The 23,929-nt window shown below is 49.4% G+C and overlaps 4 protein-coding genes across 4 annotated transcripts; 2 read left to right on the forward strand and 2 right to left on the reverse strand.

Moving 5' to 3' along the window:
• Nucleotides 1-523: 523 nt before the first annotated feature.
• On the reverse strand, nt 524-947 carry LOC134615009 (histone H2A type 1-like). The gene has a single exon (XM_063459337.1). It carries the CDS (start codon nt 944-946, stop codon nt 554-556), a length of 393 nt encoding a protein of 130 aa, XP_063315407.1. The 5' UTR covers nt 947; the 3' UTR covers nt 524-553.
• Nucleotides 948-1,228: 281 nt separating this feature from the next.
• Nucleotides 1,229-1,633, forward strand: LOC134615015 (histone H2B 1.1-like). The gene has a single exon (XM_063459344.1). The coding sequence runs from the start codon at nt 1,238-1,240 to the stop codon at nt 1,616-1,618; it is 381 nt and encodes a 126-aa protein (XP_063315414.1). The 5' UTR covers nt 1,229-1,237; the 3' UTR covers nt 1,619-1,633.
• Nucleotides 1,634-12,187: 10,554 nt separating this feature from the next.
• LOC134615007 (histone H2A type 1-like) lies at nt 12,188-12,616 on the reverse strand. The gene has a single exon (XM_063459336.1). The coding sequence runs from the start codon at nt 12,608-12,610 to the stop codon at nt 12,218-12,220; it is 393 nt and encodes a 130-aa protein (XP_063315406.1). The 5' UTR covers nt 12,611-12,616; the 3' UTR covers nt 12,188-12,217.
• A 275-nt stretch (nt 12,617-12,891) lies between these two features.
• LOC134615013 (histone H2B 1.1-like) lies at nt 12,892-13,313 on the forward strand. The gene has a single exon (XM_063459342.1). The coding sequence runs from the start codon at nt 12,904-12,906 to the stop codon at nt 13,282-13,284; it is 381 nt and encodes a 126-aa protein (XP_063315412.1). The 5' UTR covers nt 12,892-12,903; the 3' UTR covers nt 13,285-13,313.
• The last annotated feature ends 10,616 nt before the right edge of the window (nt 13,314-23,929 follow it).

Below are 23,929 nucleotides of genomic sequence, written 5' to 3' on the forward strand. Positions count from 1 at the left end.
GAGTTGAACTATTTCGTTAAACCTTTATTTTGTGTGACAATGGTTTTAAAGTGTGTTTTGTCTCCTTGTGTATTATCAGAAATAGGGGCATAGGGGAAACAATCTCCAACACCTGCTTTCACAGGATTTAGCCACAAATTTTAAAGTCAATGTTTGAAAAATATAAATAAATAATATGAATGGAGCCGAGTCCTCCCTTCCCTCCCTGTGTTATTACTATGCAACGCTTGGCCTTTGTTCACTAATATGATTTAACTTGCCTATTAGTCTTCTGCTTAAGATCGATATGTTTTGTTTAATCTAAGATTCCCAAAGTTTAGCAAGGAGTAAGAGCTATAAAAATAACTGAAGGGAAAGTCTGCTAGAAGTGTTTGCGTAGCATTTTAAAAAGCATCAATTCTAGCCCATCAGCCTTTAGGGAATAATTGCCACATTTTCATGCGTTTAACCCCCTACAGCAGCAGCGGTGTATAAGTGTGAGCTCTTTGTGGAGATTGTGGGTGGCTCTTAAAAGAGCCTTTGTGTGAGTTTGGGAGATGAGGGACAGTGGAGTTTACTTGCTCTTGGACGCCTTTTGGCTCTCGGTTTTCTTGGGCAGTAAGACAGCCTGGATATTGGGCAGGACCCCACCCTGGGCTATGGTGACCCCTCCGAGCAGTTTGTTGAGCTCCTCGTCGTTGCGCACAGCGAGCTGCAGATGGCGGGGGATGATGCGGGTCTTTTTGTTATCTCTGGCGGCGTTCCCAGCCAGCTCCAGGATCTCAGCGGTCAGATACTCCAGCACTGCAGCCAGATAGACCGGAGCTCCGGCTCCAACCCGCTGGGCGTAGTTCCCCTTCCTGAGCAGCCTGTGGACACGGCCGACTGGGAACTGCAGACCTGCTCTGGATGATCGGGTCTTTGCTTTAGCCCGGACTTTGCTGCTCTGTTTGCCTCTTCCTGACATCTTCAAAACGCAATCTGTAAAATCTATGAGCTCCCGCCCCCTTGCACGGCTACTTATACATCCACAGATGTGCCGAGCTCTAGTCTGATTGGTTGCATTTTAAATCCACCAATCAGAATCCGACTAAGAGAGTAACCAATCACTGTAGGATTACCTCGTTCCATGCTCAGTGCCCGCTCTGAACGGACCAATAGGAAATGCACAGAGGTCAGGCTTTGCTACCCGGGCTTCTATATATAGAGCTGCCAGGGGAGGGGCTCGTTATTCTGTTGGAAACTTCGTGAGATCATCATGCCTGAACCAGCCAAGTCCGCACCAGCACCCAAGAAGGGATCTAAGAAAGCCGTGACCAAGACCCAGAAGAAGGATGGGAAGAAGCGCAGAAAAAGCAGGAAGGAAAGCTATGCTATCTACGTGTACAAGGTGCTGAAACAGGTCCACCCCGACACCGGTATCTCCTCCAAGGCCATGGGGATCATGAATTCCTTTGTCAATGATATCTTCGAGCGCATCGCAGGGGAATCATCCCGCCTGGCTCATTATAACAAGCGCTCCACCATCACCTCCCGGGAGATCCAGACCGCTGTACGGCTCTTACTGCCCGGAGAGCTGGCCAAGCACGCCGTGTCTGAGGGCACCAAGGCAGTGACCAAGTACACCAGCGCCAAGTAAAAACCCCATCATCACCCAAACCCTAATAACACAAAGGCTCTTTTAAGAGCCACCCACACAATCCACGAGAGAGCTGTATAGATATACTGAGAGTATTCTCTGTGCGGAATGTTACAAGTCATCGATTATAGCGGTCTCCTAAAACTTATTTTGTTCTGCCACTCCCGAGTAGCAGACTATATGACGTTACATTATTTCAGTTTTGAAATCTTTAAGTTAAAATATGTTTTAAAACTCTCAATGGTAGAATCTATGGTGTAACATGTATTCAGTTGGTTATAATGTATCCTAAATATACAACCGTCCGACACTAATATGTAGCAATCTATCTTGCAAATGGAACATGTTTCAATTCTCATTCTTGTTTAGATTCTTTGCATAAACTATGTTGCCATGTAGTGCATACAGATTGTAATGGTTACTTTTTAAATGTGTTTAATACGGATCCCGCTGAAACCAGCAATCGCAAACTGAACACAATCTCAAAACCTCATGAGGTAACAAAGAATTTGTGTCTTTTCTCACTTAATTTGTATTTACCAGATGTATACAATTCGCATGCTTTTGTTGGCATTTCAAAAGCGGGAAAGTCTGTTACAAAATTGCGAAGTTTAAAAATTCTAAAAAAATTTCTCCCGCCTTTTTAGACCACATACTGATTGCTGTTTCACTGAAAGAGCAGCATATTTTGCTGGGAAAATAGAATTATTTTAATTTTCTTTCAGACTGACGGTAAGAGAATTATAAAGCAAATCATTCTCCAAACTCGAATTAACACCGTACAGAATGTTTGTAGTTTGTTTCGAGGTGTATAAACTCAGTATGTCTGCATGTTGAATATTAAAAGCGTAAATGGTTGGTTCTATCGCAGCTTTCCTCTCCAGCCGCAGTTTAGTGCCAACAGGATTCTAGTTTACTAAAATGGAAGAGTTTAAGCCTCAAATACAGACATCTTCTATTTCACATTTAATAAAGCATTTATTCATTGTGCATTGATGCAGGAAGAGATGTAGCATAATATGAGAAATCTAATACTGGCTGTATTGATAGGAAGTGAAACACGAGCCATTGCAGTCTGTTATAACCGAAGCCTTCTCTAATTTCTCGTTCCCCGATATTCTCGGGAGGATTGAAAGCGCCATCCTGGTGGAATTATAGCCTTATGAGGGAAGGAGTGGGCGGCTCTGAAAAGAGCCTTTGGTGTGTATGAAGGATGGAAGAAGAGAAGCGTTTAACCTCCGAAACCGTAGAGAGTGCGGCCCTGGCGTTTGAGCGCGTACACCACGTCCATGGCGGTGACCGTCTTCCTCTTGGCGTGCTCAGTGTAGGTGACTGCATCGCGGATAACATTCTCCAGGAAGACTTTGAGCACTCCGCGAGTCTCCTCGTAAATGAGGCCGGAGATTCGCTTGACGCCTCCTCTGCGAGCCAAACGGCGGATAGCCGGTTTAGTGATCCCCTGGATGTTATCCCGGAGCACCTTCCTGTGCCGCTTGGCACCTCCTTTACCGAGCCCTTTTCCTCCTTTACCGCGACCAGACATTCTGCGATGAGACAAGTAGAACAATCAATGCTCAGCCCACGGCCGCCTGCCCTTATATGTCTCCTGAGCGGACCGGATGGGGAACTGCAACACAAATCACACGTCACTGGGCGGGTCTTGTCGATGATTGGCTGATGCAGTAGGTTGTACTCGTGCTTTGCGGTGATTTGCTGAATAATAATTTTTGAACTGAAAAGAAGAGACCCGCCGGCGGGAAAGTTTTCTACCGCATTCGAGCTTGTAACCACGGCAAGTATTTAGTGCAGACTGAATTTATTAATAAAATATTTTATTCCCCTTCCCCCCCTCAGCTTCAAACACAACAAACACACATAAATAGATTAAAATTAAATATGTCTAGATAGAGAAGTTACCTAAATACATATTGATACTCTTTTCATTCTTACACCGATTCTATGTTCTACACATATTAATTAGCTCTAGGAACTAAATCACATTTTCAGAAGATGAATTAACGCAGTACCTGTAAATAGTCACTAGATGGCAGTGTACGATTGAAAGAGGATGCATTGTGCTCTGTATTACAAACTACACATTTCTCTTTAAGTGGCAGCGTTTCTCTTCTATCAGAGTAAATTCGGAATTAAACTTAAACCGTTTCCATGTGAAAATGAAATAGCTCATCTATGTGTATGTTAATTTAGGACAATAGTGCTCTTTGCATTATACTTCAAATTATATGTAGTACTACGGCCTGTGGTTGCCCCTTCCTGGTTGTGCCCACTGCCCAGCCCTGGAGTGATTATAGCTGCCATCCAGTGATTATAGTCGCTTGCAGAAGGGCAATCGTGACATCACCCAAACACTACACAAGACTTAGTGAACGGTGAAAATGAACTGTTTATCGTAGGCAAGATACACAGTGTTTATACACAGAACCCCACAGGGGATCTCCATTTACAGCAATACAAAACATAAGCCCACCCCGGCTACCCTGTGTCTGGGAGATAATTTTATCTCCCAGACACAGGGAGCCTAAAACACAAAAAAATGTACACAATACAATAACGCATACCCACATGCCACACCTCCCCAAATAGCTCCTGGTCCCAGCTATAAACCCTGCAAATTGCGGAGCTATCGGATGTACAGAGCCCGAGAAATTGTCGTACAAATTCTGGGTTTGAGTCTCTGTACATACCCGAACATAGCTCCACAGAATCACTTGGTTTCGGCCGATGATTCAAATTTCCTGCCTAAACCATGTGGCGACCAATCAGGAAAAAGGGTGCAACCAATTTGCACAAATCGGCACTCAGGGAGGGGAGGTGTTTCGCCGGCCTATCGGGAGAAAAGTTGCAAAACCAGTTTGAATGGTAGCCCCTCTCTTATTGTGTGGCATGTACTTCCAGGCAGCCAGCGGGACACTGCGGCTGTGATGCCGAGTCATAGTTCCACCACAGCGTAGCTTACTTCCCAGGGTAGGAGCTTCCTGCTGATGTAGGCTACGGGTTGTTCACCTCCGTCCTCCACGACCTGGCTTACAACAGCCCCCAGTCAAAACATGGAGGCATCTGTGTGGACAATGAAACGTTTGTTAGGGTCTGGGGCGGCCAGGGCGGGGCTTGAATCAATGCATGTGAGAGAGACTGGAAAGCCTGTTTGCACTCAGGGGACCACAGAACCTTCATATGGAGTATTTTTTGTCAGGTCGTACAAGGGTTAAGCAATAGCACTATATAGTCGGGGACGAAGTGCCTATAGTAGTACGCTTTCCCTAAAAAGGCCATGACTTGGTTCGGGGGGTGGGCCAGTTGGCAACAGCCATGATGTTTGCTGGTTTGGCGACTGCCTCCCGCACCCAACCCGGTGCCCTAGATATTGAGCCTCGGTCTTGCCTAAGTGACATTTGTCCATTTTTGAGGCCAAGCCGGCCGTCCTTATCCCATCTAATACGGTCCTCGCATTGGTTTAATGTTCCTCCCGGGTATTGCTAAAGACCGCAATGTCATCGAGGTATGCGCACGTAAAGTCCTGGAGGCCATCGAGGAGTCTATCCACCATCTATTGAAAGGTCTCCAGGGCATTCTTCATTCCCAACGGCATTAACTGAAATTGGTATAGGCCGAATGGTGTGACGAAGGCCGGCTTGGGGATAGCCTCGGAGGAACTGTCAGTATCCCTTACATAGGCCAATAGTGGTCAGATACTGTCCCCTGGTAATATGGTCCAATAGCTATCTACTCTGGGCATCGGGTAGGTGCCTGTGGAGCCAGACTGAGCCCATCATCAGCCTCTTGTCCTCATCTGGTGGTAAGTAGGCAATTCAATATATTATTAGTGGCACTAATCTCTAATTTACCTCACATTAAATGGATACTATTGTCACCAGAAGCACTACAGCATAATGTAGTGGTTCTGGTGTCTATAGCCTGTGCCTGTAGGCTTTTTAATGTAAACACACTGTCTTTTCAGATAAAAGACACATTGTGAAGACTGGCGTTGGCCCATATGGCAGGGGGGGGGGCAAATTATTTTTTGCCTAGGGCGGCAAAAATCCTTGCACCGGCCCTGGTCCCTGAGGACAGGTGTCAATCCCTATGTAGGGGGAACAGTCCCTATTCTGCTCTGTGTCAGTGAGTATCAGGGTCTCTGAGGACAGGTGTCAATCCCTTTCTGCCAAGTGACCCTATGTAGGGGGAACAGTCCCTATTCTGCTCTGTGTCAGTGTGTATCATGGTCTCTGAGGACAGGTGTCAATCCATATCTGCCAAGTGACCCTATGTAGGGGGAACAGTCTTTATTCTGCTCTGTGTCAGTGTGTATCAGGGGTTTTGAGGACAGGTGTCAATCCATATCTGCCAAGTGACCCTATGTAGGGGAACAGTCCCTATTCTGCTCTGTGTCAGTGTGTATCAGGGTCTCTGAGGACAGGTGTCAATCCATATGTCAAGGTGTCAATATGTCATGTCAGGTGTCAATCCATATCCATTGTGATTTAGGAATGTTAGGTGATTTATGCCCAGGGGCGTATTAGCCGCGAGGCAAACAAGGCATTTGCCTTGGGCGGCATTTTCCAGGGGGCGGCAAAAAACGCCGCCCCCAAATGCCCAAGGCAAATGTCTTGTTAGCCTTGCGGCTAACAGACATGCTGGGCTGGTTGCTGGGCGGCCAGCGAGGGAGCTCTTCCCCTGAGCTCTCTGCTCAGCTCCCTCGCGCGCCGCCTGCAGAGTGAGGCTGGGAGGCGGAGCCGGAATATGACGTCATATTCCGGCTCCCAGTCTCACTCTGCGGGCGGCGCGTGAGGGAGCTGAGCAGAGAGCTCAGGGGAAGAGCTCCCTAGCCGGCCGCCCAGCCTGCCCGCCAGTGCCGCCCTACAGCCACTGGACCACCAGGGAATGGGAGAACCCCCCCACCCCCAGCATTCCCAAAGGTAAGGAGGCTGGGGGGGGGGAGTAAATTAAAAAAAAAAATGTGTTAATGTGAGTGTGTGTGTGTCTCTGACTGTGTGTGTCTGATAGTGTGTGTGTGTCTGTTAGTGTGTGTGTGTGTCTGTTAGTGTGTGTCTGTGACTGTGTGTGTTAATGTGTGTGTGTGTCTGTTAGTGTGTGTGTCTGACTGTGTGTCCGACAGTGTGTGTCTGTTAGTGTGTGTCTCTGTGTGTGTGTCCGACTGTGTGTGTTTGTTAGTGTGTGTGTCTCACTGTGTGTGTCTGTTAGTGTGTGTGTGTGTGTCCGACTGTGTGTGTTTGTTAGTGTGTGTGTCTCACTGTGTGTGTCTGTTAGTGTGTGTGTGTCCGACTGTGTGTGTTTGTTAGTGTGTGTGTGTGTCCGACTGTGTGTGTTTGTTAGTGTGTGTCCGACTGTGTGTGTTTGTTAGTGTGTGTGTCTCACTGTGTGTGTCTGTTAGTGTGTGTGTGTCCGACTGTGTGTGTTTGTTAGTGTGTGTGTCCGACTGTGTGTGTTTGTTAGTGTGTGTGTGTGTCCGACTGTGTGTGTTTGTTAGTGTGTGTGTGTGTGTCTGCCTAGGGCAGAGAGAGGGAGGGGGTAAGAAGAGAGAGGGAGGGGTGGTAAGAAGAGAGGGAGGGGTAAGAAGAGAGGAAGGGGGGGTAAGAAGAGAGAGGGAGGGGGGTAAGAAGAGAGGGAGGGGGAGTAAGAAGAGAGAAAGGGGGGTAAGAAGAGAGGAGGGGGGTAAGAAGAGAGGGGGAGTAAGGAGGGGTAAGAAGAGGGGGAGGGGGGAGTAGGAAGGGAGGGGGGAGTAAGAATGGGGGGTGGGGGGAGTAAAAAGAGGAAGGGGGAGTAAGAAGAGGGGGAGGGGGAGTAAGAAGAGGGGGGAGTAAGAAGAGGGGGGAGGGAAGAGTAAGAAAAGGGGGGAGTAAGAAGAGGGGGAGGGGGGTAAGAAGAGGGGGAGGGGAGTAAGAAGGGGGTAAGAAGAGGGGGAGGGGTGAGTAAGAAGAGGGGGAGGGGGGAGTAAGAAGGTATCACATGTCTGGCAATACTGCTGAACATCTTGGGAGACCCCTGGCCAAAAGAAACCTTGGGTCATCCACTGTAGCGTTTGTCATATCCCCAGGTGTCCTGCCAAGGGGATATCATGCCCAATCCACATGATTACCAGCTGAGGCTTTAGGGAGGGGGCAGCCTCCTATTCTGCACTCTAGAGAGCTGGTACAGTCGCCCTTGTTCCCATACAAAACGGTCACCTTCCAGACCTCCTTGTCCGGTCACAGCTTTGGCTCGGTACTTGTCAAGTGCGAGTCAGTCGCTACTTCCCTCCCAAACTCATCGGGGTTTTCCCTGGCTACCGGGGTTTCCACTACGGTCAGGGTAGGGTCTGAGAATCTCACCTGGGGTGTCTCTGAGTGCGAATCAGTCTCGGCCATCCGTGCTTGTAGTCGGGTAGTAACAGGTTGAGGTTGAAACAAAGCAAGATATACCTATACCTAAAAAAGACAAAAGAAAGTACGCTCATAGGGGATTAACGTTAATATAGTAAAATGCCCCTTATTAATATGTCACACTCACAGAGTTTAGGTTGTTTTCAAGCCCATCAAAGTATGTCGATTCTCATAGATTCCTCGAGATTGGAGAGGCGGGAGGACCTATAAAAGGAGGACAAAGTACCCACAAGATTTGAAGCACTTCACTACTCCTGAGGAAGTCTGTTAATACAGACGAAACGCGTAGAGTTATTTGCTGGAACTTTTTATTTGATTTGTTTTTATTTGATTTGATTTTATTGAATTTTATATATTTTCCTGTTTACTTGCCTGAGATTTCTACAAGGACTTCGTTCTCTGTATTGATTGGACGACAGATTTGTATTGATGGGCCTTTTTACATCTTTTATGCTGTAAGTGCAACCATTAAAGCAGATTTATACTTTTTCAAACAGTGCTATACTATGCTATCTTTCATTTCTTGCATGTAATGTCCACCTCTCCAATCTCGAGGAATCTATGAGAATCGACATACTTTGATGGGCTTGAAAACAAGCTAAACTCTGTGAGTGTGACATATTAATAAGGGGCATTTTACTATATTACCGTTAATCCCCTATGAGCGTACTTTCTTTTGTATTTTTTAGGTATAGGTATATCTTGCTTTGTTTCTATGTGTATTGAGGATTGAGAGGAATCCTTTTGTTATAAATGACCAAACGAAGGGAAGTAATTATCCTTTTATATATTTTTCACATACTGCACCTGGGTGGTCTAAACTTGTATTTTCTGAGGTTGAAACCAAGATCATTCCCTAGTTGGACTTCAGCAGGCAAGTTTCTCATAATGCCTTCTTCCACGTGATGGGCTCTGGCTCCCCAATCGAGATGCACTCAGGCAGTGGGAAACCGGTGGATGGCGCCTCCAGCTACTCGTACAGTCTTCTGCAAATTTTCTGCGTTTCCTGCCACATTTAGTTCAATGAGAGTCAGGGTAGCACCGGTGTCCCTGAGGCCCCGGGCAGTTTGCCTGTTTACCAGCACACATTGGCAGTGATGCTGGCAGTTGTCAGCAGAGGCGGCTCGGTCTGCCTAATGCAGAGTAACCCACGACTCTTCGGTCCCTGGTCCCACGAATTCAGCCGGTTTGGGTTGCTGTGGTTGGCGTGCGGGGGTGGGACTAAGTGTTGGCCGAGGAGGGTGACGTGGTTGGAGTGCGGGGTTCTCTGAGCGCTGGGGTGCTTGTTGGACTGGTCGGTCTAGTTGCGTGACTTCCACATATTCATCTGCAAGGTGGGCGGCTTCAGGTAAGGTGAAGAGTTTTCTGTCTCTTACCCACTCCTGCAGTTCCGGAAAAAGCCTTGAGTAAAATTGAAATACGAATTCCGGCGATGGGTTTGGACCCATCAGGGTCAACCGGGACCTAACATCTCGCACGTATGAATCTTTGTCGGAGGACGCCGACAAGGGCACCACAGAGGGTCTCCATGTTCCAGGGTGGGTGTGACAGTGTCCATGTTATGTATAAATTGGCTGTCCCGTGTCACCTCCCTGTCACCATAACCCTCTGTCACCATCACCCCCTCTCCCATTCACCATCACCCGCCTCTCCCTCTCACCTCCCGTCACCATCACCCCCCCATACAAAAACGCAAACATGCTCACAGAGACATACATTCACACACACACACAGATACTCTGTCAGACACAGTCTCAGGCACATACACAGGTAAACTGTGCATCAATGTGTATATGTGACAGTGTGCATGTATTGCAACTCTTTTTTTTTTTTCACTTTTTTGTTAGTGGGGCCTCATGTTTGAGTTTCGCCTAAGAACTCAAATTCTAGAGCCGCCTCTGCACACAGCACAATACTAGCACCCTCACACACACAGCAGTGTGTGCGTGTGTACATATATGTACATATATATATATATATATATATATATATATATATATATATATATACATATACACACACACATACACGCGGCGCATGTTTGTGCTTTAGGGTGCACATCCTAATGCAATAGGCTGCACACGCCTATGACTAAACCCCACCAAGGAGGGGTTTTTGAGTTGAACTATTTCGTTAAACCTTTATTTTGTGTGACCAGTGGCGTACATACCAGGGTCGCAGGGGTCGCGGCTGCGACCGGGCCCGGCCCACCAGGGGGCCCGGCCGCCCCTGCGACCCTGTATGTAGCCACTGGGCCAGCCTCTTCTCCTGGGGGGCCCTAGAGCCGGCCACCTCAGGGCCCCCCGAGGCTGGCCCTGCTGTCACCCCACGGCCGGTCCTGTGGGTGCGCGAGGGAGCACTCTCCCCTGAGTGCTTCCTCTTCAGCTCCCTCGCGCACCGCACTGATACCGGAGCCGGAAGATGACGTCATCTTCCGGCGCCGGCATCCCTACGCGGCGCGCGAGGGAGCTGAAGAGGAAGCACTCAGGGGAGAGTGCTCCCTCGCGCGCCCGCCTGCCTGCCTGCCTGCCCACCCAGTGACCGGCCGCCCAGGAGCCCAGCAGCAGCACTGGACCCCAGGGAATCCCAAAAGGTAAGGAGGCTGGGGGATTAAAAAAAAAAACAAAAAAAATGTGTGTGTGTGTGTGTTAGTGTGAGTGTTAGTGTGAGTGTTAGTGTGTGTGTAAGTGTGTGTGTGTAAGTGTGTGTTAGAGTGTTTGTGTCTGCTAGTGAGTGTCAGTGAGTGAGTGTGTCTGTTGAGTGTGTCTGCTAGTGAGTGTCACTGAGTGTGTTACTGTGTGTGTCTGTTACTGAGTGTGTTTGTGTGTGTGTTAGTGTGAGTGTGTGTTAGTGTGAGTGTTAGTGTGTGTGTTAGAGGGTGTGTGTCTGCTAGTGTCAGTGAGTGAGCGTGTCTGTTAGTGAGTGTCAGTGAGTGTGTTACTGTGTGTGTCTGTTACTGAGTGTGTTTGTGTGTTAGTGAGTCTGTTTGATGTCTGTTAGTGAGTGTGTGTTTGTCAGTGAGAGTGTATGTTTTGTAAGTGAGTGTGTATGTATGTCTGCCGCTGAGTGTGTCTCTGTCAGTAAATGTGTGTGTCTGTTAGCTAGTGTGTATGCGTCTGTTCATGAGAGTGTGTGTGTCTTGAGCACTTACCTTTCTCCAGCGCCGGACTCCCTTTGCGCAGGGGATCCCTCCGCCTCTCAACTCCGAATGCGCATGCGCATGCGCGGCAAGAGCCGCGCACGCATTCAAACCGCCCATAGGAAAGCATTACTCAATGCTTTTCTATGGACGTTCAGTGTCTTAGAATCGCTGAAGCGCCTCTACCGGCTGTCAGTGAGACAGCCACTAGAGGCTGGATTAACCCTCAGTGAAACATAGCAGTTTCTCTGAAACTGCTATGTTTTCAGCTGCAGGGTTAAAACTAGAGGGACCTGACACCCAGACCACTTCATTGAGCTGATGTGATCTGGGTGTCTGTAGTGGTCCTTTAAGTGTGTGTGCATCTGCATGCACTGGCGTACATACCGCGGTCGCAGGGTTCGCAGCCCTGCAACCCCTGCGACCAGGTGCCTGCCGCAATGTGTTGCAGCCCCGGCCCGCCAGAGTAGGGGGGGGGGGGCCCACGGATCAATTTTCGCACCGGGGCCCCATGGGTCATGTGTACGCCACTGTGTGTGACAATGGTTTTAAAGTGTGTTTTGTCTCCTTGTGCATTAGCATCAGAAATAGAGGCATAGGGGAAACAATCTCCAACACCTGCTTTCACAGGATTTAGCCACAAATTTTAAAGTCGATGTTTGAAAAATATAAATAAATAATATGAATGGAGCCGAGTCCTCCCTTCCCTCCCTGTGTTATTACTATGCAACGCTTGGCCTTTGTTCACTAATATGATTTAACTTGCCTATTAGTCTTCTGCTTAAGATCGATATGTTTTGTTTAATCTAAGATTCCCAAAGTTTAGCAAGGAGTAAGAGCTATAAAAATAACTGAAGGGAAAGTCTGCTAGAAGTGTTTGCGTAGCATTTTAAAAAGCATCAATTCTAGCCCATCAGCCTTTAGGGAATAATTGCCACATTTTCATGCGTTTAACCCTCTACAGCAGCAGCGGTGTATAAGTGTGAGCTCTTTGTGGAGATTGTGGGTGGCTCTTAAAAGAGCCTTTGTGTGAGTTTGGGAGATGAGGGACAGTGGAGTTTACTTGCTCTTGGACGCCTTTTGGCTCTCGGTTTTCTTGGGCAGTAAGACAGCCTGGATATTGGGCAGGACCCCACCCTGGGCTATGGTGACCCCTCCGAGCAGTTTGTTGAGCTCCTCGTCGTTGCGCACAGCGAGCTGCAGATGGCGGGGGATGATGCGGGTCTTTTTGTTATCTCTGGCGGCGTTCCCAGCCAGCTCCAGGATCTCAGCGGTCAGATACTCCAGCACTGCAGCCAGATAGACCGGAGCTCCGGCTCCAACCCGCTGGGCGTAGTTCCCCTTCCTGAGCAGCCTGTGGACACGGCCGACTGGGAACTGCAGACCTGCTCTGGATGATCGGGTCTTTGCTTTAGCCCGGACTTTGCTGCTCTGTTTGCCTCTTCCTGACATCTTCAAATCGCAATCTGTAAAATCTATGAGCTCCCGCCCCCTTGCACGGCTACTTATACATCCGCAGATGTGCCGAGCTCTAGTCTGATTGGTTGCATTTTAAATCCACCAATCAGAATCCGACTAAGAGAGTAACCAATCACTGTAGGATTACCTCGTTCCATGCTCAGTGCCCGCTCTGAACGGACCAATAGGAAATGCACAGAGGTCAGGCTTTGCTGCCCGGGCTTCTATATATAGAGCTGCCAGGGGGAGGGGGCTAGTTAATCTGTTGGAAACTTCGTGAGATTATCATGCCTGAACCAGCCAAGTCCGCACCAGCACCCAAGAAGGGATCTAAGAAAGCCGTGACCAAGACCCAGAAGAAGGATGGGAAGAAGCGCAGAAAGAGCAGGAAGGAAAGCTATGCTATCTACGTGTACAAGGTGCTGAAACAGGTCCACCCCGACACCGGTATCTCCTCCAAGGCCATGGGGATCATGAATTCCTTTGTCAATGATATCTTCGAGCGCATCGCAGGGGAATCCTCCCGCCTGGCTCATTATAACAAACGCTCCACCATCACCTCCCGGGAGATCCAGACCGCTGTACGGCTCTTACTGCCCGGAGAGCTGGCCAAGCACGCCGTGTCTGAGGGCACCAAGGCAGTGACCAAGTACACCAGCGCCAAGTAAAAACCCCATCATCACCCAAACCCTAATAACACAAAGGCTCTTTTAAGAGCCACCCACACAATCCACGAGAGAGTTGTGGAGTTGTGGACATTCTGCGATGAGACAAGTAGAACAATCAATGCTCAGCCCACGGCCGCCTGCCCTTATATGTCTCCTGAGCGGACCGGATGGGGAACTGCAACACAAATCACACGTCACTGGGCGGGTCTTGTCGATGATTGGCTGATGCAGTAGGTTGTACTCGTGCTTTGCGGTGATTTGCTGAATAATAATTTTTGAACTGAAAAGAAGAGACCCGCCGGCGGGAAAGTTTTCTACCGCATTCGAGCTTGTAACCACGGCAAGTATTTAGTGCAGACTGAATTTATTAATAAAATATTTTATTCCCCTTCCCCCCTCAGCTTCAAACACAACAAACACACATAAATAGATTAAAATTAAATATGTCCAGATAGAGAAGTTACCTAAATACATATTGATACTCTTTTCATTCTTACACCGATTCTATGTTCTACACATATTAATTAGCTCTTGGAACTAAATCACATTTTCAGAAGATGAATTAACGCAGTACCTGTAAATAGTCACTAGATGGCAGTGTAAGATTGAAAGAGGATGCATTGTGCTCTGTATTACAAACTACACATTTCTCTTTAAGTGGCAGCGTTTCTCTTCTATCAGAGTAAATTCGGAATTAAACTTAAACCGTTTCCATGTGAAAATGAAATAGCTCATCTATGTGTATGTTAATTTAGGACAATAGTGCTCTTTGCATTATACTTCAAATTATATGTAGTACTATGGCCTGTGGTTGCCCCTTCCTGGTTGTGCCCACTGCCCAGCCCTGGAGTGATTATAGCTGCCATCCAGTGATTATAGTCGCTTGCAGAAGGGCAATGGTGACATCACCCAAACACTACACAAGACTTAGTGAACGGTGAAAATGAACTGTTTATCGTAGGCAAGATACACAGTGTTTATACACAGAACCCCACAGGGGATCTCCATTTACAGCAATACAAAACATAAGCCCACCCCGGCTACCCTGTGTCTGGGAGATAATTTTATCTCCCAGACACAGGGAGCCTAAAACACAAAAAAATGCACACAAAACAATAACGCATACCCACATGCCACACCTCCCCAAATAGCTCCTGGTCCCAGCTATAAACCCTTTAAATTGCGGAGCTATCGGATGTACAGAGCCCGAGAAATTGTCGTACAAATTCTGGGCTTGAGTCTCTGTACATACCCGAACATAGCTCCACAGAATCACTTGGTTTCGGCCGAGGATTCAAATTTCCTGCCTAAACCATGTGGCGACCAATCAGGAAAAAGGGTGCAACCAATTTGCACAAATCGGCACTCAGGGAGGGGAGGTGTTTCGCCGGCCTATCGGGAGAAAAGGTGCAAAACCAGTTTGAATGGTAGCCCCTCTCTTATTGTGTGGCATGTACTTCCAGGCAGCCAGCGGGACACTGCGGCTGTGATGCCGAGTCCTAGTTCCACCACAGCGTAGCTTACTTCCCAGGGTAGGAGCTTCCTGCTGATGTAGGCTACGGGTTGTTCACCTCCGTCCTCCACGACCTGGCTTACAACAGCCCCCAGTCAAAACATGGAGGCATCTGTGTGGACAATGAAACGTTTGTTAGGGTCTGGGGCGGCCAGGGCGGGGCTTGAATCAATGCATGTGAGAGAGACTGGAAAGCCTGTTTGCACTCAGGGGACCACAGAACCTTCATATGGAGTATTTTTTGTCAGGTCGTACAAGGGTTAAGCAATAGCACTATAGTCGGGGACGAAGTGCCTATAGTAGTACGCTTTCCCTAAAAAGGCCATGACTTGGTTCGGGGGGTGGGCCAGTTGGCAACAGCCATGATCTTTGCTGGTTTGGCGACTGCCTCCCGCACCCAACCCGGTGCCCTAGATATTGAGCCTCGGTCTTGCCTAAGTGACATTTGGCCATTTTTGAGGCCAAGCCGGCCGTCCTTATCCAATCTAATACGGTCCTCGCATTGGTTTAATGTTCCTCCCGGGTATTGCTAAAGACCGCAATGTCATCGAGGTACGCGCACGTAAAGTTCTGGAGGCCATCGAGGAGTCTATCCACCATCTATTGAAAGGTCTCCAGGGCATTCTTCATCCCCAACGGCATTAACTGAAATTGGTATAGGCCGAATGGTGTGACGAAGGCCGGCTTGGGGATAGCCTCGGAGGAACTGTCAGTATCCCTTACATAGGCCAATAGTGGTCAGATACTGTCCCCTGGTAATATGGTCCAATAGCTATCTACTCTGGGCATCGGGTAGGTGCCTGTGGAGCCAGACTGAGCCCATCATCAGCCTCTTGTCCTCATCTGGTGGTAAGTAGGCAATTCAATATATTATTAGTGGCACTAATCTCTAATTTACCTCACATTAAATGGATACTATAGTCACCAGAAGCACTACAGCATAATGTAGTGGTTCTGGTGTCTATAGCCTGTGCCTGTAGGCTTTTTAATGTAAACACACTGTCTTTTCAGATAAAAGACACATTGTGAAGACTGGCGTTGGCCCATATGGCAGGGCATATGGGGGGGGGGGGGGCAAATTCTTTTTTGCCTAGGGCGGCAAAAATCCTTGCACCGGCCCTGGTCCCTGAGGACAGGTGTCAATCCATATCTGCCAAGTGACCCTATGTAGGGGGAACAGTCCCTATTCTGCTCTGTGTCAGTGAGTATCAGGGTCTCTGAGGACAGGTGTCAATCCATTTCTGCCAAGTGACCCTATGTAGGGGGAACAGTCCCTATTCTGCTCTGTGTCAGTGTGTATCATGGTCTCTGAGGACAGGTGTCAATCCATATCTGCCAAGTGCCCCTATATAGGGGGAACAGTCTCTATTCTGCTCTGTGTCAGTGTGTATCAGGGGTTTTGAGGACAGGTGTCAATCCATATCTGCCAAGTGACCCTATGTAGGGGAACAGTCCCTATTCTGCTCTGTGTCAGTGTGTATCAGGGATCCTTAGGATAGGTGTCAATCCATATCTGCCAAGTGACCCTATGTAGGGGGAACAGTCCCTATTCTGCTCTGTGTCAGTGTGTATCAGGGTCTCTGAGGACAGGTGTCAATCCATATGTCAAGGTGTCAATATGTCATGTCAGGTGTCAATCCATATCCATTGTGATTTAGGAATGTTAGGTGATTTATGCCCAGGGGCGTATTAGCCGCGAGGCAAACAAGGCATTTGCCTTGGGCGGCATTTTCCAGGGGGCGGTAAAAAACGCCGCCCCCAAATGCCCAAGGCAAATGTCTTGTTAGCCTTGCGGCTAACAGACATGCTGGGCTGGTTGCTGGGCGGCCAGCGAGGGAGCTCTTCCCCTGAGCTCTCTGCTCAGCTCCCTCGCGCGCCGCCCGCAGAGTGAGGCTGGGAGGCGGAGCCGGAATATGACGTCATATTCCGGCTCCCAGTCTCACTCTGCGGGCGGCGCGTGAGGGAGCTGAGCAGAGAGCTCAGGGGAAGAGCTCCCTCGCCGGCCGCCCAGCCTGCCCGCCAGTGCCGCCCTACAGCCACTGGACCACCAGGGAATGGGAGAACCCCCCCACCCCCAGCATTCCCAAAGGTAAGGAGGCTGGGGGGGGGAGTAAATTAAAAAAAAAAATGTGTTAATGTGAGTGTGTGTGTGTGTCTCTGACTGTGTGTGTCTGATAGTGTGTGTGTGTCTGTTAGTGTGTGTGTGTGTCTGTTAGTGTGTGTGTGTGTCTGTTAGTGTGTGTCTGTGACTGTGTGTGTTAGTGTGTGTGTGTGTCCGACTGTGTGTGTGTCTGACTGTGTGTGTCTGACTGTGTGTCCGACAGTGTGTGTCTGTTAGTGTGTGTCTCACTGTGTGTGTCTGTTAGTGTGTGTGTGTCCGACTGTGTGTGTTTGTTAGTGTGTGTGTCTCACTGTGTGTGTCTGTTAGTGTGTGTGTGTCCGACTGTGTGTGTTTGTTAGTGTGTGTGTCTCACTGTGTGTGTCTGTTAGTGTGTGTGTGTCCGACTGTGTGTGTTTGTTAGTGTGTGTCCGACTGTGTGTGTTTGTTAGTGTGTGTGTCTCACTGTGTGTGTCTGTTAGTGTGTGTGTGTCCGACTGTGTGTGTTTGTTAGTGTGTGTGTCCGACTGTGTGTGTTTGTTAGTGTGTGTGTCCGACTGTGTGTGTTTGTTAGTGTGTGTGTCCGACTGTGTGTGTTTGTTAGTGTGTGTGTGTGTGTCTGCCTAGGGCAGCACAAAACCAAGATACACCACTGTTTATGCCCTTTATGGATTCATACCAGACTCTGCATCAACCAGGGGCGGACTGACCGGTCGGGCACTTCGGACATGGTCCGAGGGCCCGGCCGGGAGGGGGGCCCGGCCGGGAGGGGGGCCCGCCATCAGGGGGCCCGACGGCACACTCTGAGGGGGCCGGCCGCCCCTTTAAATGCTGCAGCCGCCTGAGCGCTCTCTTAAGAGCCTCAGGCGGCTGCAGCTTCTCACCTCCCCTCCCCTGTAGCGTGGCCGAGCTGCTCTCCGGTCCGCGGTGCCCGGCCGGAGTGATCAGAATTTGCACACTGAGTGTGCACCTTCCTGTCAGTCCGGCCGTTACAGGAAACAGAAACTCCGCGCGGAACAGGAGTTTCTGTTTCCTGTACCCGGCCGGACTGACAGGAAGGTGCACACTCAGTGTGCACCTTCCTATCACTCCGGCCAGGCACCGCGGATTGGAGAGCAGCTCGGCCACGCTACAGGGGAGGGGGTAAGAACAGAGAGGGAGGGAGGGGGAGGGGGGTAAGAAGAAAGAGGGAGGGGGTAAGAAGAGAAAGGGGGTAAGAAGAGAGAGGGGGGTTAGAATAGAGAGGGAGGGGGGTAAGTAGAGAGAGGGAGGGGGGTAAGAAGAGAGAGGGAGGGGTGGTAAGAAGAGAGGGAGGGGGTAAGAAGAGAGGAAGGGGGGTAAGAAGAGAGAGGGAGGGGGGTAAGAAGAGAGGGAGGGGGAGTAAGAAGAGAGAAAGGGGGTGTTTGTTAGTGTGTGTCCGACTGTGTGTGTTTGTTAGTGTGTGTGTCTCACTGTGTGTGTCTGTTAGTGTGTGTGTGTCCGACTGTGTGTGTTTGTTAGTGTGTGTGTCCGACTGTGTGTGTTTGTTAGTGTGTGTGTCTGACTGTGTGTGTTTGTTAGTGTGTGTGTGTGTCCGACTGTGTGTGTTTGTTAGTGTGTGTGTGTGTGTCTGCCTAGGGCAGCACAAAACCAAGATACACCACTGTTTATGCCCTTTATGGATTCAAACCAGACTCTGCATCAACCAGGGGCGGACTGACCGGTCGGGCACTTCGGACATGGTCCGAGGGCCCGGCCGGGAGGGGGGCCCGCCATCAGGGGGCCCGGCGGCACACTCTGAGGGGGCCGGCCGCCCCTTTAAATGCTGCAGCCGCCTGAGCGCTCTCTTAAGAGCCTCAGGCGGCGGCAGCTTCTCACCTCCCCTCCCCTGTAGCGTGGCCGAGCTGCTCTCCGGTCCGCGGAGCCCGGCCGGAGTGATCAGAATTTGCACACTGAGTGTGCACCTTCCTGTCAGTCTGGCCGTTACAGGAAACAGAAACTCCGCGCGGAACAGGAGTTTCTGTTTCCTGTACCCGGCCGGACTGACAGGAAGGTGCACACTCAGTGTGCACCTTCCTATCACTCCGGCCGGGCACCGCGGACCGGAGAGCAGCTCGGCCACGCTACAGGGGAGGGGGTAAGAACAGAGAGGGAGGGAGGGGGAGGGGGGTAAGAAGAAAGAGGGAGGGGGTAAGAAGAGAAATGGGGTAAGAAGAGAGAGGGGGGTTAGAATAGAGAGGGAGGGGGGGTAAGTAGAGAGAGGGAGGGGGGTAAGAAGAGAGAGGGAGGGGTGGTAAGAAGAGAGGGAGGGGGTAAGAAGAGAGGAAGGGGGGTAAGAAGAGAGAGGGAGGGGGGTAAGAAGAGAGGGAGGGGGAGTAAGAAGAGAGAAAGGGGGGTAAGAAGAGAGGAGGGGGGTAAGAAGAGAGGGGGAGTAAGGAGGGGTAAGAAGAGGGGGAGGGGGGAGTAGGAAGGGAGGGGGGAGTAAGAAGGGGGTAAGAAGAGGGGGAGGGGGGAGTAAAAAGAGGAAGGGGGGAGTAAGAAGAGGGGGAGGGGGAGTAAGAAGAGGGGGGAGGGAAGAGTAAGAAGAGGGGGGAGTAAGAAGAGGGGGAGGGGGGTAACAAGATGGGGGGATTAAGAAGGGGGTAAGAAGAGGGGGAGGGGTGAGTAAGAAGAGGGGGAGGGGGGAGTAAGAAGGTATCACATGTCTGGCAATACTGCTGAACATCTTGGGAGACCCCTGGCCAAAAGAAACCTTGGGTCACCCACTGTAGCGTTTGTCATATCCCCAGGTGTCCTGCCAAGGGGATATCATGCCCAATCCACATGATTACCAGCTGAGGCTTTAGGGAGGGGGCAGCGTCCTATTCTGCACTCTAGAGAGCTGGTACAGTCGCCCTTGTTCCCATACAAAACGGTCACCTTCCAGACCTCCTTGTCCGGTCACAGCTTTGACTCGGTACTTGTCAAGTGCGAGTCAGTCGCTACTTCCCTCCCAAACTCATCGGGGTTTTCCCTGGCTACCGGGGTTTTGACTACGGTACCGGGGTTTTGACTCCGCGCGGAACAGGAGTTTCTGTTTCCTGTACCCGGCCGGACTGACAGGAAGGTGCACACTCAGTGTGCACCTTCCTATCACTCCGGCCGGGCACCGCGGACCGGAGAGCAGCTCGGCCACGCTACAGGGGAGGGGGTAAGAACAGAGAGGGAGGGAGGGGGAGGGGGGTAAGAAGAAAGAGGGAGGGGGTAAGAAGAGAAATGGGGTAAGAAGAGAGAGGGGGGTTAGAATAGAGAGGGAGGGGGGGTAAGTAGAGAGAGGGAGGGGGGTAAGAAGAGAGAGGGAGGGGTGGTAAGAAGAGAGGGAGGGGGTAAGAAGAGAGGAAGGGGGGTAAGAAGAGAGAGGGAGGGGGGTAAGAAGAGAGGGAGGGGGAGTAAGAAGAGAGAAAGGGGGGTAAGAAGAGAGGAGGGGGGTAAGAAGAGAGGGGGAGTAAGGAGGGGTAAGAAGAGGGGGAGGGGGGAGTAGGAAGGGAGGGGGGAGTAAGAAGGGGGTAAGAAGAGGGGGAGGGGGGAGTAAAAAGAGGAAGGGGGGAGTAAGAAGAGGGGGAGGGGGAGTAAGAAGAGGGGGGAGGGAAGAGTAAGAAGAGGGGGGAGTAAGAAGAGGGGGAGGGGGGTAACAAGATGGGGGGATTAAGAAGGGGGTAAGAAGAGGGGGAGGGGTGAGTAAGAAGAGGGGGAGGGGGGAGTAAGAAGGTATCACATGTCTGGCAATACTGCTGAACATCTTGGGAGACCCCTGGCCAAAAGAAACCTTGGGTCACCCACTGTAGCGTTTGTCATATCCCCAGGTGTCCTGCCAAGGGGATATCATGCCCAATCCACATGATTACCAGCTGAGGCTTTAGGGAGGGGGCAGCGTCCTATTCTGCACTCTAGAGAGCTGGTACAGTCGCCCTTGTTCCCATACAAAACGGTCACCTTCCAGACCTCCTTGTCCGGTCACAGCTTTGACTCGGTACTTGTCAAGTGCGAGTCAGTCGCTACTTCCCTCCCAAACTCATCGGGGTTTTCCCTGGCTACCGGGGTTTTGACTACGGTCAGGGTAGGGTCTGAGAATCTCACCTGGGGTGTCTCTGAGTGCGAATCAGTCTCGGCCATCCGTGCTTGTAGTCGGGTAGTAACAGGTTGAGGTTGAAACAAAGCAAGATATACCTATACCTAAAAAATACAAAAGAAAGTACGCTCATAGGGGATTAACGTTAATATAGTAAAATGCCCCTTATTAATATGTCACACTCACAGAGTTTAGGTTGTTTTCAAGCCCATCAAAGTATGTAGATTCTCATAGATTCCTCGAGATTGGAGAGGCGGGAGGACCTATAAAAGGAGGACAAAGTACCCACAAGATTTGAAGCACTTCACTACTCCTGAGGAAGTCTGTTAATACAGACGAAACGCGTAGAGTTATTTGCTGGAACTTTTTATTTGATTTGTTTTTATTTGATTTGATTTTATTGAATTTTATATATTTTCCTGTTTACTTGCCTGAGATTTCTACAAGGACTTCGTTCTCTGTATTGATTGGACGACAGATTTGTATTGATGGGCCTTTTTACATCTTTTATGCTGTAAGTGCAACCATTAAAGCAGATTTATACTTTTTCAAACAGTGCTATACTATGCTATCTTTCATTTCTTGCTTGTAATGTCCACCTCTCCAATCTCGAGGAATCTATGAGAATCTACATACTTTGATGGGCTTGAAAACAACCTAAACTCTGTGAGTGTGACATATTAATAAGGGGCATTTTACTATATTACCGTTAATCCCCTATGAGCGTACTTTCTTTTGTATTTTTTAGGTATAGGTATATCTTGCTTTGTTTCTATGTGTATTGAGGATTGAGAGGAATCCTTTTGTTATACCTGACCAAACGAAGGGAAGTAATTATCCTTTTATATATTTTTCACATACTGCACCTGGGTGGTTTAAACTTGTATTTTCTGAGGTTGAAACCAAGATCATTCCCTAGTTGGACTTCAGCAGGCAAGTTTCTCATAATGCCTTCTTCCACGTGATGGGCTCTGGCTCCCCAATCGAGATGCACTCAGGCAGTGGGAAACCGGTGGATGGCGCCTCCAGCTACTCGTACAGTCTTCTGCAAATTTTCTGCGTTTCCTGCCACATTTAGTTCAATGAGAGTCAGGGTAGCACCGGTGTCCCTGAGGCACCGGGCAGTTTGCCTGTTTACCAGCACATATTGGCAGTGATGCTGGCAGTTGTCAGCAGAGGCGGCTCGGTCTGCCTAATGCAGAGTAACCCACGACTCTTCGGTCCCTGGTCCCACGAATTCAGCCGGTTTGGGTTGCTGTGGTTGGCGTGCGGGGGTGGGACTAAGTGTTGGCCGAGGAGGGTGACGTGGTTGGAGTGCGGGGGTCTCTGAGCGCTGGGGTGCTTGTTGGACTGGTCGGTCTAGTTGCGTGACTTCCACATATTCATCTGCAAGGTGGGCGGCTTCAGGTAAGGTGAAGGGTTGTCTGTCTCTTACCCACTCCTGCAGTTCTGGGAAAAGCCTTGAGTAAAATTGAAATACGAATTCCGGCGATGGGTTTGGACCCATCAGGGTCAACCGGGACCTAACATCTCGCATGTATGACTCTTTGTCGGAGGACGCCGACAAGGGCACCAAGGAGGCGGAGCTGGCGTTGTCCACCCCCATGAGTTCCAGTTGTAGTGCCACTTTGGTCTTGTCCAGTCGCCGCTGGTTCCACTCTGGCTCCAAGGAAGGGGACTATCCCATTACTGCCAACAGATGTGGTAGTATGCCCTCTCAAGGTTGGAGTACTACCACCTGTGGTCACCCCTTCCTGGTTGTGCCCAGCCCTGGTGTGATTATAGCTGCCAGCCAGTGATTATAGTCACTTGCAGAAAGGGCAATCGTGACATCACCCAAACACTAGTTGAGACTTAGTGAAGAGTGAAAATGAACTGTTTATTGTAGGCAAGATACACAGTATTTATGCACAGACCCCCACAGAGGCTCTCCATGTTCCAGGGTGGGTGTGACAGTGTCCATGTTATGTATAAATTGGCTGTCCCGTGTCACCTCCCTGTCACCATAACCCTCTGTCACCATCACCCCCTCTCCCATTCACCATCACCCGCCTCTCCCTCTCACCTCCCGTCACCCCCCCATACAAAAACGCAAACATGCTCACAGAGACATACATTCACACACACACACACACAGATACTCTGTCAGACACAGTCTCAGGCACATACACAGGTAAACTGTGCATCAATGTGTATATGTGACAGTGTGCATGTATTGCAACTCTTTTTTTTTTTTCACTTTTTTGTTAGTGGGGCCTCATGTTTGAGTTTCGCCTAAGAACTCAAATTCTAAAGCCGCCTCTGCACACAGCACAATACTAGCACCCTCACACACACAGCAGTTTGTGTGTGTACATATATATATATACACACACACATACACGCGGCGCATGTTTGTGCTTTAGGGTGCACATCCTAATGCAATAGGCTGCACACACCTATGACTAAACCCCACCAAGGAGGGGTTTTTGAGTTGAACTATTTCGTTAAACCTTTATTTTGTGTGACAATGGTTTTAAAGTGTGTTTTGTCTCCTTGTGCATTAGCATCAGAAATAGAGGCATAGGGGAAACAATCTCCAACACCTGCTTTCACAGGATTTAGCCACAAATTTTAAAGTCGATGTTTGAAAAATATAAATAAATAATATGAATGGAGCCGAGTCCTCCCTTCCCTCCCTGTGTTATTACTATGCAACGCTTGGCCTTTGTTCACTAATATGATTTAACTTGCCTATTAGTCTTCTGCTTAAGATCGATATGTTTTGTTTAATCTAAGATTCCCAAAGTTTAGCAAGGAGTAAGAGCTATAAAAATAACTGAAGGGAAAGTCTGCTAGAAGTGTTTGCGTAGCATTTTAAAAAGCATCAATTCTAGCCCATCAGCCTTTAGGGAATAATTGCCACATTTTCATGCGTTTAACCCCCTACAGCAGCAGCGGTGTATAA

Source organism: Pelobates fuscus, chromosome 6 (assembly GCF_036172605.1).
Source record: "Pelobates fuscus isolate aPelFus1 chromosome 6, aPelFus1.pri, whole genome shotgun sequence".
NCBI classification, from domain to species: Eukaryota; Metazoa; Chordata; class Amphibia; order Anura; family Pelobatidae; genus Pelobates; species Pelobates fuscus.

Coding starts and splice junctions, on each gene's coding strand:
- LOC134615015 (XM_063459344.1), top strand. CDS start 1,238: ATGCCTGAACCAGCCAAGTCCGCACCAGCACCCAAGAAGGGATCTAAG.
- LOC134615009 (XM_063459337.1), bottom strand. CDS start 946: ATGTCAGGAAGAGGCAAACAGAGCAGCAAAGTCCGGGCTAAAGCAAAG.
- LOC134615007 (XM_063459336.1), bottom strand. CDS start 12,610: ATGTCAGGAAGAGGCAAACAGAGCAGCAAAGTCCGGGCTAAAGCAAAG.
- LOC134615013 (XM_063459342.1), top strand. CDS start 12,904: ATGCCTGAACCAGCCAAGTCCGCACCAGCACCCAAGAAGGGATCTAAG.